At 46.4% G+C, this 19,535-nt stretch overlaps 1 protein-coding gene across 18 annotated transcripts in view; it reads right to left on the bottom strand.

Annotated features, from left to right (window-relative positions):
• DNM1 (dynamin 1) overlaps window positions 1–19,535 on the bottom strand; it is a 66,370-nt gene that overhangs the window by 20,626 nt on the left and 26,209 nt on the right. For 12 of the 18 annotated variants that reach the window (XR_005603260.1, XR_005603257.1, XR_005603259.1 and 9 more), the window contains exons 5-15: window positions 19,428–19,526; window positions 18,587–18,747; window positions 17,574–17,716; window positions 17,359–17,494; window positions 16,119–16,186; window positions 14,964–15,102; window positions 7,003–7,089; window positions 6,741–6,811; window positions 6,229–6,280; window positions 5,028–5,039; window positions 3,673–3,786 (exon numbers count right to left, since the gene is read on the bottom strand). Coding sequence is in view for 12 of the 18 variants with exons in the window: in XM_039561772.1 (XP_039417706.1) it covers window positions 3,673–3,786; window positions 5,028–5,039; window positions 6,229–6,280; window positions 6,741–6,811; window positions 7,003–7,089; window positions 14,964–15,102; window positions 16,119–16,186; window positions 17,359–17,494; window positions 17,574–17,716; window positions 18,587–18,747; window positions 19,428–19,526 (1,082 nt within the window). In the remaining 6 variants the exon portion in view is untranslated. Of the gene's footprint in view, window positions 1–3,672; window positions 3,787–5,027; window positions 5,040–6,228; window positions 6,281–6,740; window positions 6,812–7,002; window positions 7,090–11,746; window positions 11,886–14,963; window positions 15,103–16,118; window positions 16,187–17,358; window positions 17,495–17,573; window positions 17,717–18,586; window positions 18,748–19,427; window positions 19,527–19,535 lie in introns of all 18 variants that reach the window. The other 6 variants (XM_039561765.1, XM_039561771.1, XM_039561762.1 and 3 more) reach the window with 3 other exon arrangements.

The following is a 19,535-nucleotide window of genomic DNA, read 5'->3' as shown; positions in this document are numbered from 1 at the left end:
CTAGAATTGGGTAAGAGACACTGACAGGTACAGAATACACAGCTATCCAGTGACTGTCAATAAGGTCACATCTTCCCCAGGACAGGAATATGTTTCAAGCAAAAGAGAAGGCATGAAGACAGAGAAGAAGCTCAAGAACAACTGATGCATCAGGAATCAACATGATCTGTAAGGAATATGAAGCACCCACACGCACCTAAAGTACCTAAAACTCTGCAGTCACCCCTCCTTGTACACACACAGGTCTCAAATGCAGTGACATTGCATGCAAGACGTGAACACCCTCACAGAAGCAAATAATGTCATTCTTCTAATGTAGCCACCCATTCATAGAAGACCCAAATTTCTAGTACATGATTTACCTGAGTAAGGACAAAAGGTTCCATCTGTATTGCACATTCACACAAATTCCCAAAGGAAGCAGCAGATATAGCCATCCACCCAGCTGTGCAAACACTCCAGCACAAAGTGGCACACAGGCACTCCAGCAGGAACAGTCACCCTGCAGAGCAGGGAGTGAGCTTTACTGACAGGAACTACAGAGCACAGTGCTCACTCCATCCTGCCTACAAGGTCCCTGTCACCAGCAGCTCTATCCAAGCTCACAGACCCTCTTTTCCAGCAGGCAGGAAAGCCCTGCAGAATCATGGGCACTGTGCATTTCATAAGGGATCTGGGCAGAAGGACTTCTCGAATCAAATTCTTGTATCATGGCCACTGTGGTGCTTGCTGAGCAGCCAGTGTACTCTGGTGCTGTGCTGCTGCTCCACTGGGATACTATGGCCTCCCTGAGCAAGGAAACCTCACTCTCTACTGCCAACAGCCAGAGCAGGCTCCTCCCCACCTCTCCTTCCCGCTGCTGGCCTACAGCGTGATCCCACAGGGTTCAGGAGATGCAGGTACCTCAGGAGGGTCGCCAGGTCTTGGGAGGCCAAGCTTTCTGTGGGGCCACTCTCCATGGGGCCAGTGTTCGACTCATTGAAGGGAGACAGGAAGAAAAACAGAGAGCCCAGGAGCACACACACATGCTCTTGGCAGCAAGGCAGAGTGGGGAGCCAACTTTCCACCCCCGCCTGGCCCACTCTTTCCTTCCCCTCCCATTCCCCAGCACACTCCTTCAGGCCCCTCCAGAGCATCCACAGCCATATATCCCCACTAACATGTAATGCTGGGCCCTTTAAGACATTTTAAGCTTCAGTTCCTTTCTTCACAGGCAGAGAAAAAACAAGCCAGTGCTGCGGAAAGACTGGTATTTCACTAATGGGGTCCAGATGTCTTCATTCCACAGACTCTGGGTCCTGGCTTGTGGGACAGGGCAGGGAGAGGCGGTATCCCCAATCCTCCTGGCCCCAGAGGTGCTGGCCTAGCCTTCACCCTCACCCCACCACACACCACCTCACCCTGCTCCTTCTCCCATCAGCACCCACAGCTCTGCCACCAGCACTTCCATCCTCAAAAGGCAGATTCAGCTTCCTCCTTTTTCCCTCTGGAAAGCAGCCAGGGCACAGGGGAACTGGGACAAGAGAGCCCACAAAAGTGCAGGGTGGGGCAGACACAGCCTCCCGCTTCCTTCCAGAGCTGAAGCAAAGAAAGACAACTGTGTACAACCTTTAAAAAAACATGAGATTGTTTCAGGAGCTGAAGAGGACATGAGTTCTCCTGAACTGGTGGAGAAGGAGAGCTCTGGAACAGACATGCAAAGATCCCGTCTGACAGGGGACCATGCACTGTGAGCAGCTCTCGGGCATTGAGTCAGCTCCATGCAGTACTGAGGTTTGGGATGGGAATCCCCATGCTCAAGGCTCTCCCAGCTGCCCATCAAATGCACCAACTTTTAGCCTGACTCAATATTTGAGTCCAGGCAGACGTTGCTTCCTTTCTCCCTCACAACAGCCAGTGATCAAGGAGTTGAACTTGGGGAGGAAGCAAATAAAACACACACTTCCCTTTCCCCCCTGCTCCCACTCAGTTGAAAACAAAGGCTCCTTTCTCAGAGGCAGCTCAGACCTCATCAGTGCTGGTTTCTGTGTTTAAGGGATGGGGACTGGCAGGGAACTGTTTTCATTAGGCAGCTCTGCAGAAGGGAAATGGTGCAGACCTCCAGTTGCTATCGACCCCCAAGGCTGCCCTCCCTCAGGAGGGGAGGGAGGTCCAATCCCCATCCCAGGCAACTGGAATCTATCAACAGTTTATACATCCCCACTGCAGCCTGCCCTCCCTCCCACTCCCTGGGGGAAGAACAGGGAATTCTGATCATCTCTGTAATACAGATGTAGCAGCTGGCTTTGATTAAACTACTTGATGTTTATAACCACTCGACCTGCATATGAAGCCCAGAGTAGAGGGAAGCTTCCCCAAGCAACTCTGAACACAAAGGGTAAGGGTCTTACAGCAGAGAGACACTGATTTAGTGAAAGCCATTTCAATGTCTGGTTCTTCAATTAGGAAATTGCTGCCTGCTCATCCATAGCAGCACAGCAGCCATCTCCATACAGAAAGCAATATTTAGAGGCTGATCCATCACTGTATTTGTCACCATTTCTACCTGCTGAGAAGTAAACAGGCCTACTGATAGCAACTAGACAAGAAGCCAGGCCTGACTGCAGCTTCCAGACACAATACTGAGTGCCTCAGAACACGAGGGACACAAACCACAATAAGAGGCAGAGCAGTTTCTTCATTTGCAGTCAGAAACCCTGATCAACTCAGAGTTTATGACTACATCATACCAGACATTTTTCATCTCCCAGCACATCGAGGGGACCAAACCTTTCAATCATGTTCTTACCAGAACCATCCAGCTATTCTCCCTCTTTTCAAAGTAATCAAAAAGGACAATTATCTACCTTTATCTTGCATAGGAAGTAAGACGCTGTTGACAGTGATTTCAGCTGGAATGATTCTGTCTGCTTATAACAATTCCCACTGAAGCAGAAACACATCACAGCATGTTGCCAGAATTGCTAATATTCAAGATTATCAAGCAACTCTACAGAGTAGGTCCATGTCCTAACAGTGATACTCCACACATCACTGTACTTGATCAGCAGAACTCTAACCATTTACGACTCATACGATTTTAAATATAACAACATTCACTGGCATGTTCAATATAGAAACAGTAAAAAGACATTCCCACTTTGCATGTTTAAGAGCTGGACCTGAGAGAGATTATTTATTCGAAGTCAGAAGGAGCCAGCACCTGAGCTAGAGCATCAGGTCCACAGCTCCTGTTGTCTTCCTCTGAGAAAGCTTTTTTCTTGTAACCAGGAGATGCATGAAATCATCTGCCATGTGCCTTCAGAAAACTCACTGCTGCCCCACAAATGCCTAGAAGTCCAAACTTTGGAACTAACCCATCACACCCTTGATGATCACAGCTGCCACAGCAAAATGAATAAAGGTCAAATTCATTCCAAGTGCCTGTCAACTTTCCACTGAGCCAGAACTTCAAGCATAAATATTACTCCTTGTGCGTCAAACAAGCCACATTCACATCAATTCAGAAATGCTCAGCAGTACTGAGGCCATGGGGATCCTGGCCCAAGGACAGTTTCAGCTTGTCACAAGCTGCAGACAGCATTCAGAAGATACATCTGTAACACCAAGTGATCTGAAGGGCTTGTCCTCATCAGATGCCTGAGACTCAAGCAGCAGAGTTGAGCTACTCACCTCATCATCTTTGTACCAGGAGAGGTTCTCCGCTGTCAGGACAAACCAATACTCCTTGGAGCCACCCTTCATGATCCCAATGTTGTTGATGGTGAGCCAGCCCTTGCGGATCACCTGAGGGGGTGGAAGCCGTAAGCATTAACAAGGACAATCATCCCTGGCCTTAGGTGACAGAGGAGGGATCCAAGGGTATCCCCACACACAGAGCAGTATGGAAAGACAAGGAACATGGTGCTCTCTGCTGCTGCCAGAAGAGCCCCCCATTCAACTGGCCAGTGAAGGTCCATAAAAAGGAGGCAGGAAGGAACCTGGCAGTGCTGTGCATTATACCCTCTGCCAAGAAGAAAGATACAGAAAGAACTACATCAGGAGTGCCTTGGACATTGGCACAATCTACAAGCACCAAATCACAGTAAAACACCCAGAAAAGGCCATGCCTAGAGAAAACCAGGACACCAGCACACCTTTCAGCACACTGCAAGTGTGGAGTGCTTCACTCAACTCAGGGTAGGGAGAACCAGTTCAGGACACGGCCAAGCACCCCGGAAAGAACTGAGTTTAGTAAAAGGAGTCACTAAGGATAACAGAACAAAATGGTGCATCTGGAATTAGTATCCTGGACTTCAGCATGCCCAGGTATTTGGGCAGTCATATTAATCTAGAGCAAGACAAGTTCCTAGAAGTTTAGTCTGTAAAGAAGCCAGGCTATTACTCTCTAGGGGACTCTATTCACTGAGTGGTGGTTTAGAACCACTTAATCAAAGGCAGGTATGTATCCACATAAAGGCATTAGCTTTTATACCTATTACTGCACTATTCACACCCAAAAACATCTGTGTGCATTATGTGTGTACCTTGTTATACAGATATGCTTGCTGAAAACTTCCTGGCATTGAAAAACCATAAGACTGCACAGTGTATTAGCAGGTTGCATTGTGTGAGCCATCTACCCCGTTGGCCTACCTGGTTACCTGCCCTGGAGGTACAGGATCATTTCAATTGGCAATTTACTCTGTAAAGGCAAACCTAGGAGCCTCGGGTCTTCATCTCCTGCCTTCTAAGCTCAGGCTAGTCCTACTCTCCCTGTGGACAGGAGAGGGCAGTGGAACAGAACTACACATCCTCGGATTGCTGCTTTTTATCTCCACCCACTCAAAAGATGTACCCGCAGCTCTGAATTTTTCCTCAACATACTACCTTTCCACCTCGCTTCTGCTTCATCTGTGTCTAATGCCAGCTGCCCTCCTCTCCTCATTCAGCAGCAGAGGGAATAATGTGTTTATGCCTTGGTTTTGCATTCCCAGATGCAACATTAATGTTCATTAGCACACCCTGCTGAGTGGCCTTCTACTCACCAGGATCTCATCCTGCAAAGGGGAACCATAGCAACAGCAGCAGAGCAGAGAGCAGGAGAGGAGCAAAGAGAGGAGAGATTGTTACTAGGAAAGTTGGAGCAGGAGAAGAGAGGCTCAAAAATAAAATAAATTGGAGGCTGGTAGCAAATCTTTCACCCCAGGTGTTAACACAAGCAACCCCATCCCAAAATAAATCTGCTAACAGGAAAGTGAAAGCACTTTACAGGTAGATCCAGAGTCTACCCTTTGCACTCTTCTACACTCAGCTCTACTGTAAAGGACTGCAGAGGATGGGATTCCCTACAGCTGCTCCAAAACGGCTGGCTAGCCAGCCCAACCTGCTGAGAACACCTGCCTGCCAACAATCTGAAACAGTCCGCAATGTCATGTCCAGGGAGAGGTAGCCAAACATTTTGTTATGAAGAGGATGGATGTCATGTCAGGAGTGAATGTCTTTTTAAAAGACTAAGCAAAAGCATTTGCTTCCATTCTCTATGAAGTTGCTTGTAAGGCTTTGTTTCCAAGATCTTCTAGCCAAGATGGCCTTGCCACGTCCCCAGCAAATCTGGGACAAAGTGTCATTAGTCTCTTTTTAATTCTGTGTATACTCCTCACAGTTCCTGAAGGATTAAGGGAAGTCCTCCCCTCCACTGCTGTCTTCTCCCATGGGTGTGTTCTCATACATACCCACTGCAACCATATGGCTATCATCACCCTCCATCTACCTGTACAGAGATTTATGTATTTCCAGTGAAGTTTTTCAGAAAAAGAGTCCATGAATTCTCTCGAAATCTCTTTTTGGAAAGTAGATACCACTCATGGGAAAGACAACTAGAAAGGACAATTGTGTAACCCTTCAGACCTAGTGTTCTGTACCTCTCACCTTGGCAGGAGAGTTGGCACAGTTAGAAAAGGGGCTGAACAAACAGGAATTTACAGAACATTAATAGGGATTTCTAGCAGAAAAGCGAGACCAGATCTTGATTATCAAGCTGCCTCCATTGCTGCCAGATGCTCAGTTCTTCCTGACTGCAGGGAGCCTAAACCACTATCCTCCAGTTATCAACAGTTTGGTTAAAAAAAAAAAAAAGGCAACACAAAAAAACAACTTAGAGCAGTGCTGCATCCAGTCCACCTGGGTAGCTTCCAGGTAGCAAACACATCCTCCTTGCAGCAGTGAAGGAGATGGAACTTGGCCTACCTGGTTACCAGCTGCCTTCTTCTTGCTCATCTGGCTGCTCCTCTGCTGAGCACTGTAAACAACAGCAGAGACATTCAAAACTTCTCAGGCTCTTCTTGATCACCTGAATCCTCCTCCCTTTGGATAGCTGCTACAGTGAGTTGGGGCCCCCCACCACTAGCTACCAAGCCTTAATAACTCAATCTTTTGCCATCTGCTCTCTCAGCCTGGACTACTCATCTTCTTGCTCCCACATGAACCTCATTTGGGTCACTAACCCTCCATAGCTGCTGCGTTTTTTTGTTCTGAAACAAATCTAATACTGCAACACCCCCTTCCATGCATCTCTAGCCTCCTCCCCAGCCTTGCAATCCAGAGTCAGTGAAAAAACAATACTGAGAAGCTGCACCATTCTTGGGATCACAGCATCTGCACCAGGGCTTCATCTGCACCCCATCTACTGGAGCAGCTACAGGACAGAGCCACAGGAAACACATGTGGAGAAGAGGAGGCAATAGGAAGTGGATGCTTACTTGGCAAAGCCAATGAAATCCTCATGGTTTGTGTTCATGTAAGCCAGCTCAATGTCTATTAGAAGCATGACCTGCCAAAGAGAGGCACAGAGTAAGAGGTTAGTGACTGACACTGCTAACAGGGGCACACAGAGCCCTGGACATTGTTCATCTGATCCCCTCTACTGCCAGACACCACTTGGCTCAGGCCCCTCTGACTTAGACACCTTCAAAAGGTGTCCCCCACCCAATTTCCCCCCCAACACACACTCCTGATCCCCACCTGATCCTTGGTCCTGCCTTCTCTCTCACGGATGTGGGTGGTGACGATCCTCTCCATCTCCTCACGCAGATGAGGGTACTGGCTGAGCTGCAGGAGACAGGAAACACGTGCACATGGGAAAGGGAGGTAAAAAGGGGGCTGCAGCCCCCCACATGTACACATGCACACATATGCCCTGCTATCAGATATTCTTGAGGGAAGATCTAGAAAGCTGGACTTGCAGACAGATTTTTCCAAGTTCCTGGAGGTCTGTTGGGGGCAAAGCTAATTTCTGCTTGCTTTGGGCTTTAGAGAAAAGCCCTTTGCAGCAACCATTGTGTCTCACCAGAGACCTGGTCCAAACTCACCACATTCTTCCTGTCATGAGGCTTTTGGCAAACCCCAGATATAAGTGCACTGCTTCTTGCTTGTTGGCTTTTTCCTGTTAAAGTGAGTAGTTTCTCTGGTTGTTCAGCATTTCACTGTAGTAGGCTAAGCACATGAATGGCCTGTTGTTACAACCTGTTAAGTCATATAGGAAGTGAAGTGGATTTCAGTCCCTGTTTGCTGAGGGACTAAGTGAAAGCATTTGTCTCTCTCCAACATCTGCAAACAGAGACAAAGAATCTGACCAGCTCAAGGGTTCGTGTCTCCAAGAAACACCATGCTCTGGGCATCCAACTGCTTCTACCTGTTCTCCACTGTGTTGGGGCAGGACTACATATCTATGTTCACATTGCATCTACAGCACATTTTTTGCCACGTTACTGAGGAGTGAATACTTTCCTGCCCACACTGAGAAGCAGAAGGACTTTAGTGGCTGTGATTCAAAGCAAGATTATCTACAGAGATAATACCTGAGTTACACTTCTAGAATCAGCACCTTTAAAGTCCTCTGGGTTTCACACAGCACCTGCCTTCTTGCCTAGAGTCATAAATTTCTAGTGATTCCTACAGCAGCAACTGTTGCATTTCAGGTCAAGCCCAACACAGTCAAATAAAATTAATCCTCTAGATCCAGAATCCAGCCCTTTCTTCCCTACTTCACCTATTCCTTGTGAAACTATTTTCCCTGCGGTTTTTTAGCATCACCTCCAATTTGACTATGATGGCAAACAGTATTTCCCAATATCAGTCTTTTATACCTGCTCAAGGGGGTGCATAAAAACAAAATCTCATTTGCTCATGACCTGTACTGCATTTGTTTTGTTCCCCCAGTTTATGAGGGCTTCTTCTGAAACCAGTTTGCCCTTTGTTTTGTATACATAATTATAACATGCTACAAGGAATAGCCTCAAAAAGTGCAGCATCACTACTGGAAGCCAGATCCCACACTAACCACCACCAATATTCCTAACATCTGCCTACAAACAGTTTCAAATTCTTTAAGCCCCCCTGCAGTCAAGCAAGTTGCAATAGCCTAGAACTGGAATTTGGACCAGATTTGACACTATTTTTAAATGTGTGGTTTGGTTTTGAAGGCCACAGAAGCAGGAAAAAACAAGTGGAATTAGTTCCCCTGTACCACCTTGTCTTGACAGCAAAAACTGGGTGTTCTCCGTGATCTTTTGGTTCAGGCAGCTGGTTGCTTCAGAAACAGACAGGGAAAGCTTCCTGTTTTCCTTGGGGGGTTGGCAAAGGATAGATGGGCAAGTTATGTCAAACAGAAAAATAGGAAGTTGGAAAACCTTTAAGCAAGTCTCAGCTTCTTTGCTTCAAATTAAAAAAAACCAACAAACACAGTCAAACAAAAACCACATTCAAACCCCCCCACACCATCCCAGTCCCAACCAGTTCAAATGCACACAAAGTGCAAAACAAGTTGTAGTTTATTCAGAAACAAGGTTGTCCAGCAACATTCATGTGCAAAAATAAATTGGCAGCATTGGTCCCCATGCAGGAGTTTCTGACCCCAAGCATGCACAGGAGCAGCAAGGGTGGGCAAGGAAAGAGATAAACAAGCCATAGGATGTCACACCACCAAGGAACATGCAACAGGGTATAGAGGGGCAAGGAGTTATCACCAGCAGGACAAACAGCACCCAGAAATGCCATAACTCTGAAAGACAGGAGAGCAGGCGACCCTTCGAGGGGTAACGTCTGTCAGCCTGGGATCGTGTCCCAGCTAAGTGAGGTTTGATCCTGTTTTAGCATCGTTTTCCTGTTTAATCAAAATACAAGCTTACAGCCCTCTTTGAAAACCAAATTGTCCCAATGTTCCTTAGTTCCCCTCTTTGCAGATTCTAGGAGTCCTTGCCAGCACACCAAAGGTCAACCTTCAGCTGAAGGGCTGCTGACTTGCAAGACTTTCCTGCACTTGTGAGACGCTGCAGTGCAGTCTGGCACAGAAGGCTCCTGCTTTTGGAAAAACACTAGCTAGAACATTATCCTCCTAAATGTAAGGGAGCATGCTTACACCAGCTTTCTGCTGCTTTTGGAGCTACTCTCCAATAGCAAGAAGCTCAGAATCAGGGCAGTCACAGGACAGCTGTTAATGGCCATCCTCTTCAGCCCTCAACTTTGTCTAAGAGTCAAGAAATAGTCAACTTTTCATACAAGAAAACTGTACTTCTGTGAACACAGATGGGTTTGTCACCTTCTGTGTTCTTTGATAGTCTCATAGTATTCAATCTACACAGCTTTATCAGCTGCACATACAATGATTTCTTCACCATCTGGGGTGAAATGAAATAATTGTGAGAGAACATAAACAATAACACACAACAGTTCAGGACAGCAACAAACCAAGGCTACAGGACTGTTAAGCTAATTCAAGAGGTGTTAGCCCAAGCAGCCTTCCTTTCCAGAAGCCTTGCAGGACTTCTGGTGAGTTTAAAGGTTTTTGTCATCTGAAAGGCAGCATCAGTCCACAACACGGCAGGCTGGGTATTACCTTACAATTAGCATCAGTCCTAAAATAGCCTTTTCCAGATGCTTCCCCTAATAGCACATGCTCTCGTCCATGTCAAGCAGTTAGAGCTATAACATGCAAATAAATATTGCAAATTAACTAATGTCCCTGTGCTGTTACTACCTTATGCCATCAGAACCCATCTTAGTCCAGCTGCAATCCTTAAGTGGCCTTTTCTTTCTTTCTCCTCTTTCAGAGCGAGGTACAGGCAAGATTAACCTTCTCACTACATGCAGACATTTGACTTTAAGCATTACTAAAGTCTTCCTTTTATCTTCCAGTACTATTGATACGTGTTTTCATTCAGGCAGTTATTTTACATCTAACATCTGTCTCCCTGGCCTCTCTGGCTTTAACCATAGCCATTAGTCTCCTACAGTGTCACTATCACCTTCCTTATAGGATTACCCAGGTTGCATCATCTTGGCATATCCTCACAGGGTCATCCATCACATCATGGATTAAAAATCCACAGAGCAAGTCAGTATCCAGCCACTCTAATGACGTGGTCCAATAGAGAAACTAGAATTCAACACACTTGGGGTTTTTATCATCATCCTTCTCTCTCCCCAACCAGAGCAGAGGTCACCAGCCAGTTACAGAACACAGTGCAAGCAATCACACCCATCAAAATAAAAAATCAGCATTAGAAATAGGCTGGGAAGGAGTTACTCTGCCTCACCACATCAGCCCCCACAACCTGGCAACACCAGGACTCCTCAAGAAATAGACTGGGCAGAGCTTGGGGCATGTCAAAGATGTGTCCTTACAGAGGTGGTGATGAGCTCTGCATTCCAAATGTGAGCCAGACCTTTTTAACTCATCTTTTGCCCTCACTCTGAACTCATATCAATTCCTATCTTCCCTTCCTTCCCAATTCAGGGCTCACCAAAATGCTGGTGAGTCTGGCTGTAACCCTGGAAGAAGGAAACTGTAATTCCCAAGTCCTAAAATAGCCCATGAAACAGTCCTTTCCAACTCAGTTTCCAGAACACACTTCTGTTGTGCCACATGTTTCTAGCCCCTCACTGGTAAGTTTTACACCAATTGCCACATCTGCCTTTTTTTTTTGAGGAGGCATGTAGTGCCCTCTCCTGGAGGGAACCAGCCTGGGAATCAAAGCCACTCGTGCCCCAGCTTCCAATAAGTATTTGACACCTTCCCTGCCACTCTCCACCTGCTGCTGCCCTCAGGCTTCACCTCCTGTGGTTCACCACATGCAAGGAAAAGCCTCACACTACTTCCCACTGAGCATAGTTCATGGAGTGAGAAATCAGCAGGAAAATGATGTAGAGAGTGTAATGCCTGGCAAAGCTTTTCTCAAAGCCTTTTGGAATTCTGAATGTCTCTTGCAGAACATCTTGCACCTCAAATTTTTCATCAACTGCTGTTTTGTAGATGCTACTGGTCAATATTCACTGCAGACCACTAATGCTGCAGGGATGGGAGGTCTTTTTCTGGCTTTTTATCTTTTTCTAGGGTATCTGGATTTAAGGGGGTCCCAGAAATAACAAGTAAGAAGTTCCAAATGTGCAGGCAATGGCACAGCAAACTGGTCTTACAAAGGGTTTGATCCACACTGATACGGACAGAGGAAAAGGTTATGCCAGAGTAACCCACTGGGTCCCAGCTCACTGCTCAGCTAAAGAGCCCATCAGTTGTCACCCACTTCCCTTGGCCTGCCTTTAAACTGCTCTTGCACCTGCAGGTTGCTGCTCTCCTTTAGATGCATCGTTATATCAGTTTTCTCTCTGGAGATTTGCTGGAGTTCCAGGCGTGTGTGTGGAGAAACAGCATGGAAGTGTGTGGGAAGGGGGTGGGCATTGACCTTTCTTTGATTTTTTGTTTCTTTACCTTTTCGCTACACTTTCTGATGGTGGATGTGAGCTCACTCACTACCATATCCACACACTTCAGACTTGGCTCCTTCAACTTCTGCACCTGCTTTTTCACTATGGCTTCAAAAGCGAGGTCAGGCGTGAAGAGACCCGTTCTGCATGGCAGGGGAAGGGTGGGAGGAAGCAACGAGGAAGAAGAAAGCAAAGCAGAGAAAGAGCAGGAAGGAGGAAGAAAGAAGGAAGGAAAAGGGAGAAGAGAGAAAACACAAGGCAAAATGAGAAGTGAGATTTTGGTTCATTCCATTAGCTTACTGAACCAGGTGAGCATTGCTATGGGGCCTGTGCACTGCCAAGTATCAGGAGAGTCTACAGGCAAATGGAAGTGGCAAAGGGGGAATGAGGTAGGAGCAGCTGGGCCAGTGAAATGGTGAGCTGTCAAGAGCAAGATGAGTGAATGGAGCCCCCAGGTATCAAGTGATCACTTCCTGAAGGAAAGCTTCTTGGGATTTCAAGACAAAGCTTCTTGCCAGTGAGCCACTGCCTCTTTTCCTAGACATTCACCATTTCTCGTATCTCTTTATCTTATTTCCCTTTCCTTCCCGCCATGGTTATCTCCCCCTCAAGTTTTCCTTATTTCAGCTGCAGGAAGCCTGAACAGGAGCCAGGCTAAGACCTGCAGAGGTCTATCACTTGTATCTTGTTTTGGCAGAACTGAACCAGAGTCTCTCAGTTTCAGGGATTCGGACAAACCACTCCACTTACAGAACATATTTCATCTCACCCACCTTCCCTGCAACATCAACCTCCTCAGTAAGAACAGATGTACCCATTTAGGAAAATGCAAACATGCTACAAGACATCCATAGCTATACAAAGCACCCATTATACCTGCAGCATCAGACCCAACACAGGCCTGCTGTGATTTATAAGGAACTATTAATTTCCCCTGATATTATGTGGTCTGTGTTCTCAGTGGCTCCACTCAGGAAGAACAGAAAGTCCACAGAAACTAAAGTTACTAAAATATAGCCAGGATCAATCCAATTCAAGACTACTGCACCCAAAAAAAGTTTTTCAGCACTTCTTTTAACACTTCAGAGCTTCTACCAGGATGTTCTTTGTTACACAATCTGAGTTACTTGTCTTATCATGGGCCATTACTGCTTTGCCAGTACTTTCAGGGAATAACATCCCCTTGGCATGGGAAGGGGATACTACTTTTCTAAAGCTGCAGTTTATAACCACACCTGGGGTGCCTGCAGCTAACAACAAATCCTGGGATGGCTGTAAATAACCACCACTTCATGTAAATCAGGTATCTACTCCTTCACCTCATCTTCCGCATCTCTGCAGGTAACACCTGCAAGTCCCCAAGCAACACCAGTATTAAAACACTCTTCAACACATATTATGAGATGTACAACCACTCTGCCTTTTAAGCAGCAAAGAGTTGGAATATATTACAGGATGTGGATTCACCCAAGGGTCTCTCCCTAGGTGCCAACAATGCCCCTTTTGAGCAAAGCAAGAGCATTTCCAGAGTTCAGTTCACACCCTCTGACCCAGCAGAGGATTCCTACTAATCCAGCTGCCCATCTAAGCTCAAGTTATGCTGTTTCCCCCACCAGACTTCAGGGGAAATCTGATTTTTTTAAAAAATTAGTCCCCTACAGTACCTGAGTATCACCTGAATGACAGTATTTTCTTTCTTCATATACAAAATAGTAACTATGGCTACTAGAGCACACACAGCGCAACTAGAACTGAAGTCAACCATGAACACCTTAGCAGTAGGATCCAAGTTGAAATGGAATCCTTTATTCCTGAATCTGTGACATTTCCCCTCCATCCATGTGGTCTTTTCTCCTCCTGTATTTCCCACCCTGCTGTACCCACTACCTGATCACTTGAGGAACTGCTGCCTTCGGAACAGATGGTTTATTCTAAAACTGTCAGTAAAAAGAGGAATGAAAAAGAAACAATGAAGTAAGAAATAGTGAAGGAAAGGATGCAATGGGAAAGAATCAATGGGAAGTTTTGAATAGCAACTGATGGATGGAGAACAAATCAAAAGAAGCTTCAGAGGGCATGAAAAAGGAGGGCCCTTCTGATCCAGTTAGCAGGTGACTCTGGATACTTGGCAGCCCGAGGGCCTGTGCTTACCTGTCAACAGGCTCTAATGGCAATTTTCTGGGTGCTTCCCACAGTCACACACCCCAAGAGAGGACAGCAGGACAGAAAAAGGAAGCTCCTCCAGCACTCTAGAAACCTGAGCAACCTCTCACTGCATCCACTTTGCTCTCCCAGTCTGTCCTGGGGGGCAAAGCACGTGCCTGCACACCTGAGCCCTTCTACTGAGGCTCCTGGCCCTAAGGACCAGGCACTTGTGCAAGGGATGGCAAGTGTTACCACTTGGGCACCTGTCCCCACCCTTGCAGAGAGGGGGTCAGACTCTGTGGAAACCCCCTGCAGTGCCCATTTACCTGCACCTGAATAGCCAGCGGCGAGTCCAGTTCCCAGTGCCCACCTAATCCTAACTGAGGTGCCTTTTCACCAGCACCCAGCCCAACCTGAAGCAGCAAGTCATAGCTGAGAAGATGGCACGAGTCATCTTATCTTGCTCTCTTTCAACCCCAACCTCATAAACAAAAGCTGCCACATCCAAAGGGCAGAATCAAGGCAGGTTCCCTCCCCTGACCCCAAAAAATACCAGTATGGATCCCAAAGGGCAAAGCCTGATGCCCTCTCTTGAGAGAGAGAGAGCAGATGGACCCCAGAGGCTGATGAACATTTCTAACTTGCTTCTTCTCAGCCATGTGCTGCCATTCCAGATTAGGATATGGACCAAACCAGCCAGAAACCAAGCCAAACACCACAGCAACGTTTCCTTGAGATACAGCCCACAACCGTAAGTGCTGTAGCTCTGAATTTCAGCCCCATACATCCCCCAACAGCTTAACCCTCTAACTTCTACAAGAACAGAGAGCACAAAATTTAAATCCCAGCTCTAAAAGATTCACAGAGCAGGGCCATGGCACACATCCCACAGTGCTTCCTTTCTGTTTGGCTTGTTGGCTGGATCGCTCCAGGCTGGCTCTGCTCAGGTCTAGTCATGCTGAGGAGGTGGTGAAAACACCAAGTGTGGCTGCAGGCAAGTCCCTGCCCAGGTCACGATGCTGCACCGCAGCCAGCGAGCGGGTGGAAGGTGCCAACTCCATGCTGCCTCTGGTTACCTTCTTGGTGCACTGTCTAACAGTATTGATTAACTCCGAAATGACCATGTCCACGCATTTCAGGCAAGGTTCTTTAATCTTCTTCACCTGCTTTTTCACAATGGTCTCAAAGGCCATGTCAGGTGTGAAGAGACCGGTTCTAAACACCCAGGGTGGGGACAAGACAAGGCAGGAGGGGGAGAAGGGGCAAGGAGAATGTCACAGCGTTACACACACATCTCGGAGCAGGCACCGCCATCACCAAAACCCGGGACATTTAGGCTGGAAAGTGCCATGTCCCCTGGACAAGCCATGACTGGAGTCCATGAAAAATGAGGGATGCTTGGCACTTCCCAGGAAGGAGGTGCTGAGGGCAAAATGGATCTTAGCTGGACTGCCATGGCCAGGTTACCATTTTACCTCAGCCTAAGGGTGGCAGGGGCTGACCCCTCCACAGTGTATTTGACCTCAGAGTTGTGCAGGAGATGAGGCCTGCTCTGGAAGATTTTCTTGATAGTTAGGACACTGACACCTCTGACACCCTTTATCAAGTTCAGCTGGCAACTGACCAAGAGAAGGGAATAAAAATAAATCTAGGTCAGTGTTTGTACACATCCCTGTGTGCAGGAAGGGCTCCAACAGGCACCTTCCCAGGAGCAGCACAACTCAGGGTCTCAGGGCTGAACTTTCTGACAACTCACCTTCACACTGAAGGGAACACAAACCTGTTTGCTAACTATGTGGGGCCAGTGGGACCCTGGTGATGGGCACACCAGTGCTCCCTCGGATCTCTAGGGGAGGAGAGGCTCTGTACCAACACTTGTTTTGAACAACTAACTGCTAGTTAATGTGAAAATCAACATTTTAGTTTTAATTAAACAAAGCAGTAATATGGGGTTGTATCCCTCTTCCTACCCTTTCATATGTGAAGGCCCAAGAAGGACTGAAAAGATGTCAAGTTACCCAGGCTTTTACCTTTTAGGCTTCTGTGACTCCCACATGGGAAAAGAAAGCAAACTCACTTGAATGATTGTCCCTACTCCCAGACTCAAGGCAGAGGTTATCCCTCCCTTTGGCTGACCTACCGTACCTCTGAAGTCTTCAACTCCATTTGGAAGGTCTAGAAGGATTTACAAGGCTTTTCAGCCAGAGCTCTGCCTAGTGCGTGATACGTGCCTGATACCGTGGATGTTCTTGATGGCGTAGCTGATCTCCCGCCGCAGCTCCTTCTCATCAAACTCCATCTGCACCAGGACAGAATTCCATCAGAAACTTTATGACACTGATTTGCATAGCAGCACACAGCAGCAGACTTTGCAGAGAAGAGGTCCCATGCCAGCACTACCATGTGACACATGAGATACTAGCCCAAGCGTTGGATACAGAGTCCAGCCATAAAACTGCTGTGGCCAAAGCAGGACACCCTGGACACACGTGAACAGCTAAGGGCTTCCACTTACAGATGCCCCAGCTGCTCTTAAGGAGCTTCTTTGAGATAAAGCACTGAAGTGCTAGATGGCTTTCTAAAGCAAATTGGTTTGCCTCACAACATTTAACATGAGATCTTGGCAGTTGCATTTTCAGTGAACACCACAAATGGATAAACCATTTGGTGTGAATTGTAAATCTAACACAAGCAAGGCTATTTATTTCACTAGAATGGCCTCATCTTATTCAAATGTCAAAAAAAAAGGAAGCAGAATGCAAAAACTAATGAAGCAGAAAGATCTGGCTCTCAAATCTGTTCCACCTAACATTAAAAAAAAAGATTTTCAGTATCCCTCTTTATCAGGTTAGTGTACTTCACCATCCAAGAAAAATGTCTTTCAATAAAAATCCTCTTCCACTTTCAAGAGGGGAGTACAGTTTCTACACTATTCCCACCTCTAGGCCATTGATAGGGGACAGACAGAAGTAATCCCAGGTATACCTACAATTCTTCTTCCTGCTTCTTAGGTATCTATTAGGCCAACTTTAGGTCCAGTCTGATGCTCAGGAGCAAGGAAGTACAAGTTTCAGCACCATCCCTTCTATATGAAATTCAGTCATAGTAGCTTTGACATGAAATATCTGTGAGGGCATTCAGTCATTGATTTACCATTGGTTGTGTTAAAGTGATTTTTCACACTTAATTTAGCATTTAGGAATTAAGCCAAAGAAATATTGTCATTTAGTTCAGAGAAAGTTAAGTTCTGTAACAAGAACAGGGACAGAGGGAAGGGTCAGCACTATGGGAAGGTCCCAACAAAGGAGACAAACAAGTGAAAAAAGGTGTTAAAAGGGAAAACCATGAAACAAAGCAGCTGAAGAGAAAGTCTGCTGATGAAAGATAGCAAGAGGGGTAAGGAGGCAGACAGAAGTAGTAACAGATAACAGGCAACAAAAAGCATATCTCAGCAGCACGGGGAAGCAGTACCTTCACCAGTTCAAAGGGGAAACGCTCATGGAAGATGCGGTTGATCCGAGCTCCTCCTGACAGCTCATAGGTGTCAATTTGGTCTCCAGAGCCTTCAATGCGTTTCTCAAAGTCCACAGCAAACTGCTGGACCATCCTGAAAGAAAACCCAAGAGCGTGAAGTGGAACTCATCGCTGAGCAGTCCTTTCTAGCAAGGGACACTGAGGCCACTTACTGAAGCAGAGCTTTGGTCTTGCGAGCAGGGTCATCAGGACGAAAGTTCTTGTACTCCTCCACCTCCTTCTCAATGGAGAGGAGCTGGCTCTGGAGCTTGTTCCGCAGCCCTGGCAGCGTGTCACGGATGTGGTTGGTCAATTGCTGCACAAGAAGAAGGTTTAAGACGACAGTAAACCTCTAGGTAGTTACTGGGAAGAGTTTGCTGCCTCCACACTACAAAACAGATGAAAGCTCCTCTCTGTGTTCAATTCTTCTGTGTGGTCCTAACAAAATGTCTACCCCAGGACAAATACCAGTTAGGAGCTGAAGGTATTCCCCCTCCCCAGCTCCTGCCTATTGCCCCCCTCTACTCTTCACCTTCCATTTACCTTCTAGTCTGGTGCAAAACTCCTCTCCACACAAACCTGCTGACTCAAACCCAAGAATAAACTTCACATACAAGTATTAGCATTTGCTATTTACACAGAGGTAAAGGCTATTCTGCCTTCAGATTAGCACACCATTGACACCCAATGTGGTGGCAAAGCCCTTTTTAAAAAAAAAAAGGGTGAAAAGGCAAGGTGGAAGGAGCCAAAATCACTCATGGGGCTCTAATAAGAGGGTTTTCACAAAGCACAGCTGCGGGAAACTCCAGTTTAAAGATGAACATTTGAATAAGGAGAAACAGGAAAGAGACTCTCTTCAGAGAGTATTTCAAGGGAGCAGAGAGGAGAAGCAACAGTAAATTGCTACTGTATGAAAAATAGGGATAAGGTAGCCTCAATAAATGGGAAATGACTATCAGTATGCCATAAATACTGAGATCACAAGAATTTAGAAGGTATCTTTTAACTTATCCAGAAAGATCTTGCATCCTAATAGTGCATATACCACGAACCAACTATTGAATTTGAAAGCGAAAGGATAAATGCTGTGCTCTCTCTGCCTTTGGTGGGCAAGCTCCATTATTGGCCTCAATGTATTTCACAGCCAATGACACCAAGGGCAGCAGTTCTTGACTGTGGACAGTACCTGGTTCAGTACTTTCTGCAGAAAGGGGGTTCCCATGCGATCAGCCATGTGTCTGTAGGCTGGGTGGGAGAGAAAAAACTTTCTCTCTGCAGCCAGAGCTGCCTGAATGTCCTTCTTGCCATCTATGTCCTTCTGACTTCTGTTGACCACACCAATGTAACCTGTGAGAGTGGGGTTAGAGATCAGATGGTTGCAAAGATGTAAATGAGACTCAGACTTGAGAAGGAAGTTACTCAGCCAGCAGCATTACAAAAGGGGAATTCTAGTGGCAACACATTATTAGGGGCAATTGGAAGAGTTTAAAATTAGAATTTCCTTGAACGGCCCAGGTTCTGACATTTTGGTGTGCAGGACAAAAATGGGTATGGAACAGAGAATTAGCTTATTTATTACTGCTCCCCAAACACAAAGCACACTCCAGTCTCATTTATTTCAGACTCTCCTGTTATGAGTCCTTAGCACAGGTACTTTTGCCATGGCCACAGCCATGTATCACAGCCCAGAATTATTTAATCTCTTTACTATAGCAGCAAGAGGGGTGTTTTAGACATCTTTCACAGCTTACCTTATTGAAAAGAAAGTAAAGATAAGAGCATAAGGTTGTGTTTCTGCTAGGACTACATATCAAGATATAAATACCTAAAAAGTTCCTGTTAAACAGCATGACTGAGCCTGGTTCCCCAACTTTTCTCAGTTTTAGCTTGGAACAGAGATGGCTTAACCACAAGTTGTAAGAGATGTTACAGGAAGGGGATGCACTGGAGGAAGAGGATGAGGGCAGGACACCTCACAAAGGGAAAACAGAGGAAGGAGATCATGGACAAAGCATGAGGAAACATACCCCTACGGAGGGGAAGCAATTTGTTTTCTAACACATCTCGTGCATCAGTTCCTTCATCCATAAGATCCAGCTTAGTGATGACCCCAATGGTGCGTTGGCCTACGGAAA

The sequence above is a fragment of the Corvus cornix genome, chromosome 17, assembly GCF_000738735.6.
Source record: "Corvus cornix cornix isolate S_Up_H32 chromosome 17, ASM73873v5, whole genome shotgun sequence".
Classification (NCBI taxonomy): domain Eukaryota; kingdom Metazoa; phylum Chordata; class Aves; order Passeriformes; family Corvidae; genus Corvus; species Corvus cornix.
The sequence above is the reverse complement of the archived record's forward strand: the minus strand, read 5'-3'. Positions and strand labels throughout refer to the sequence as shown.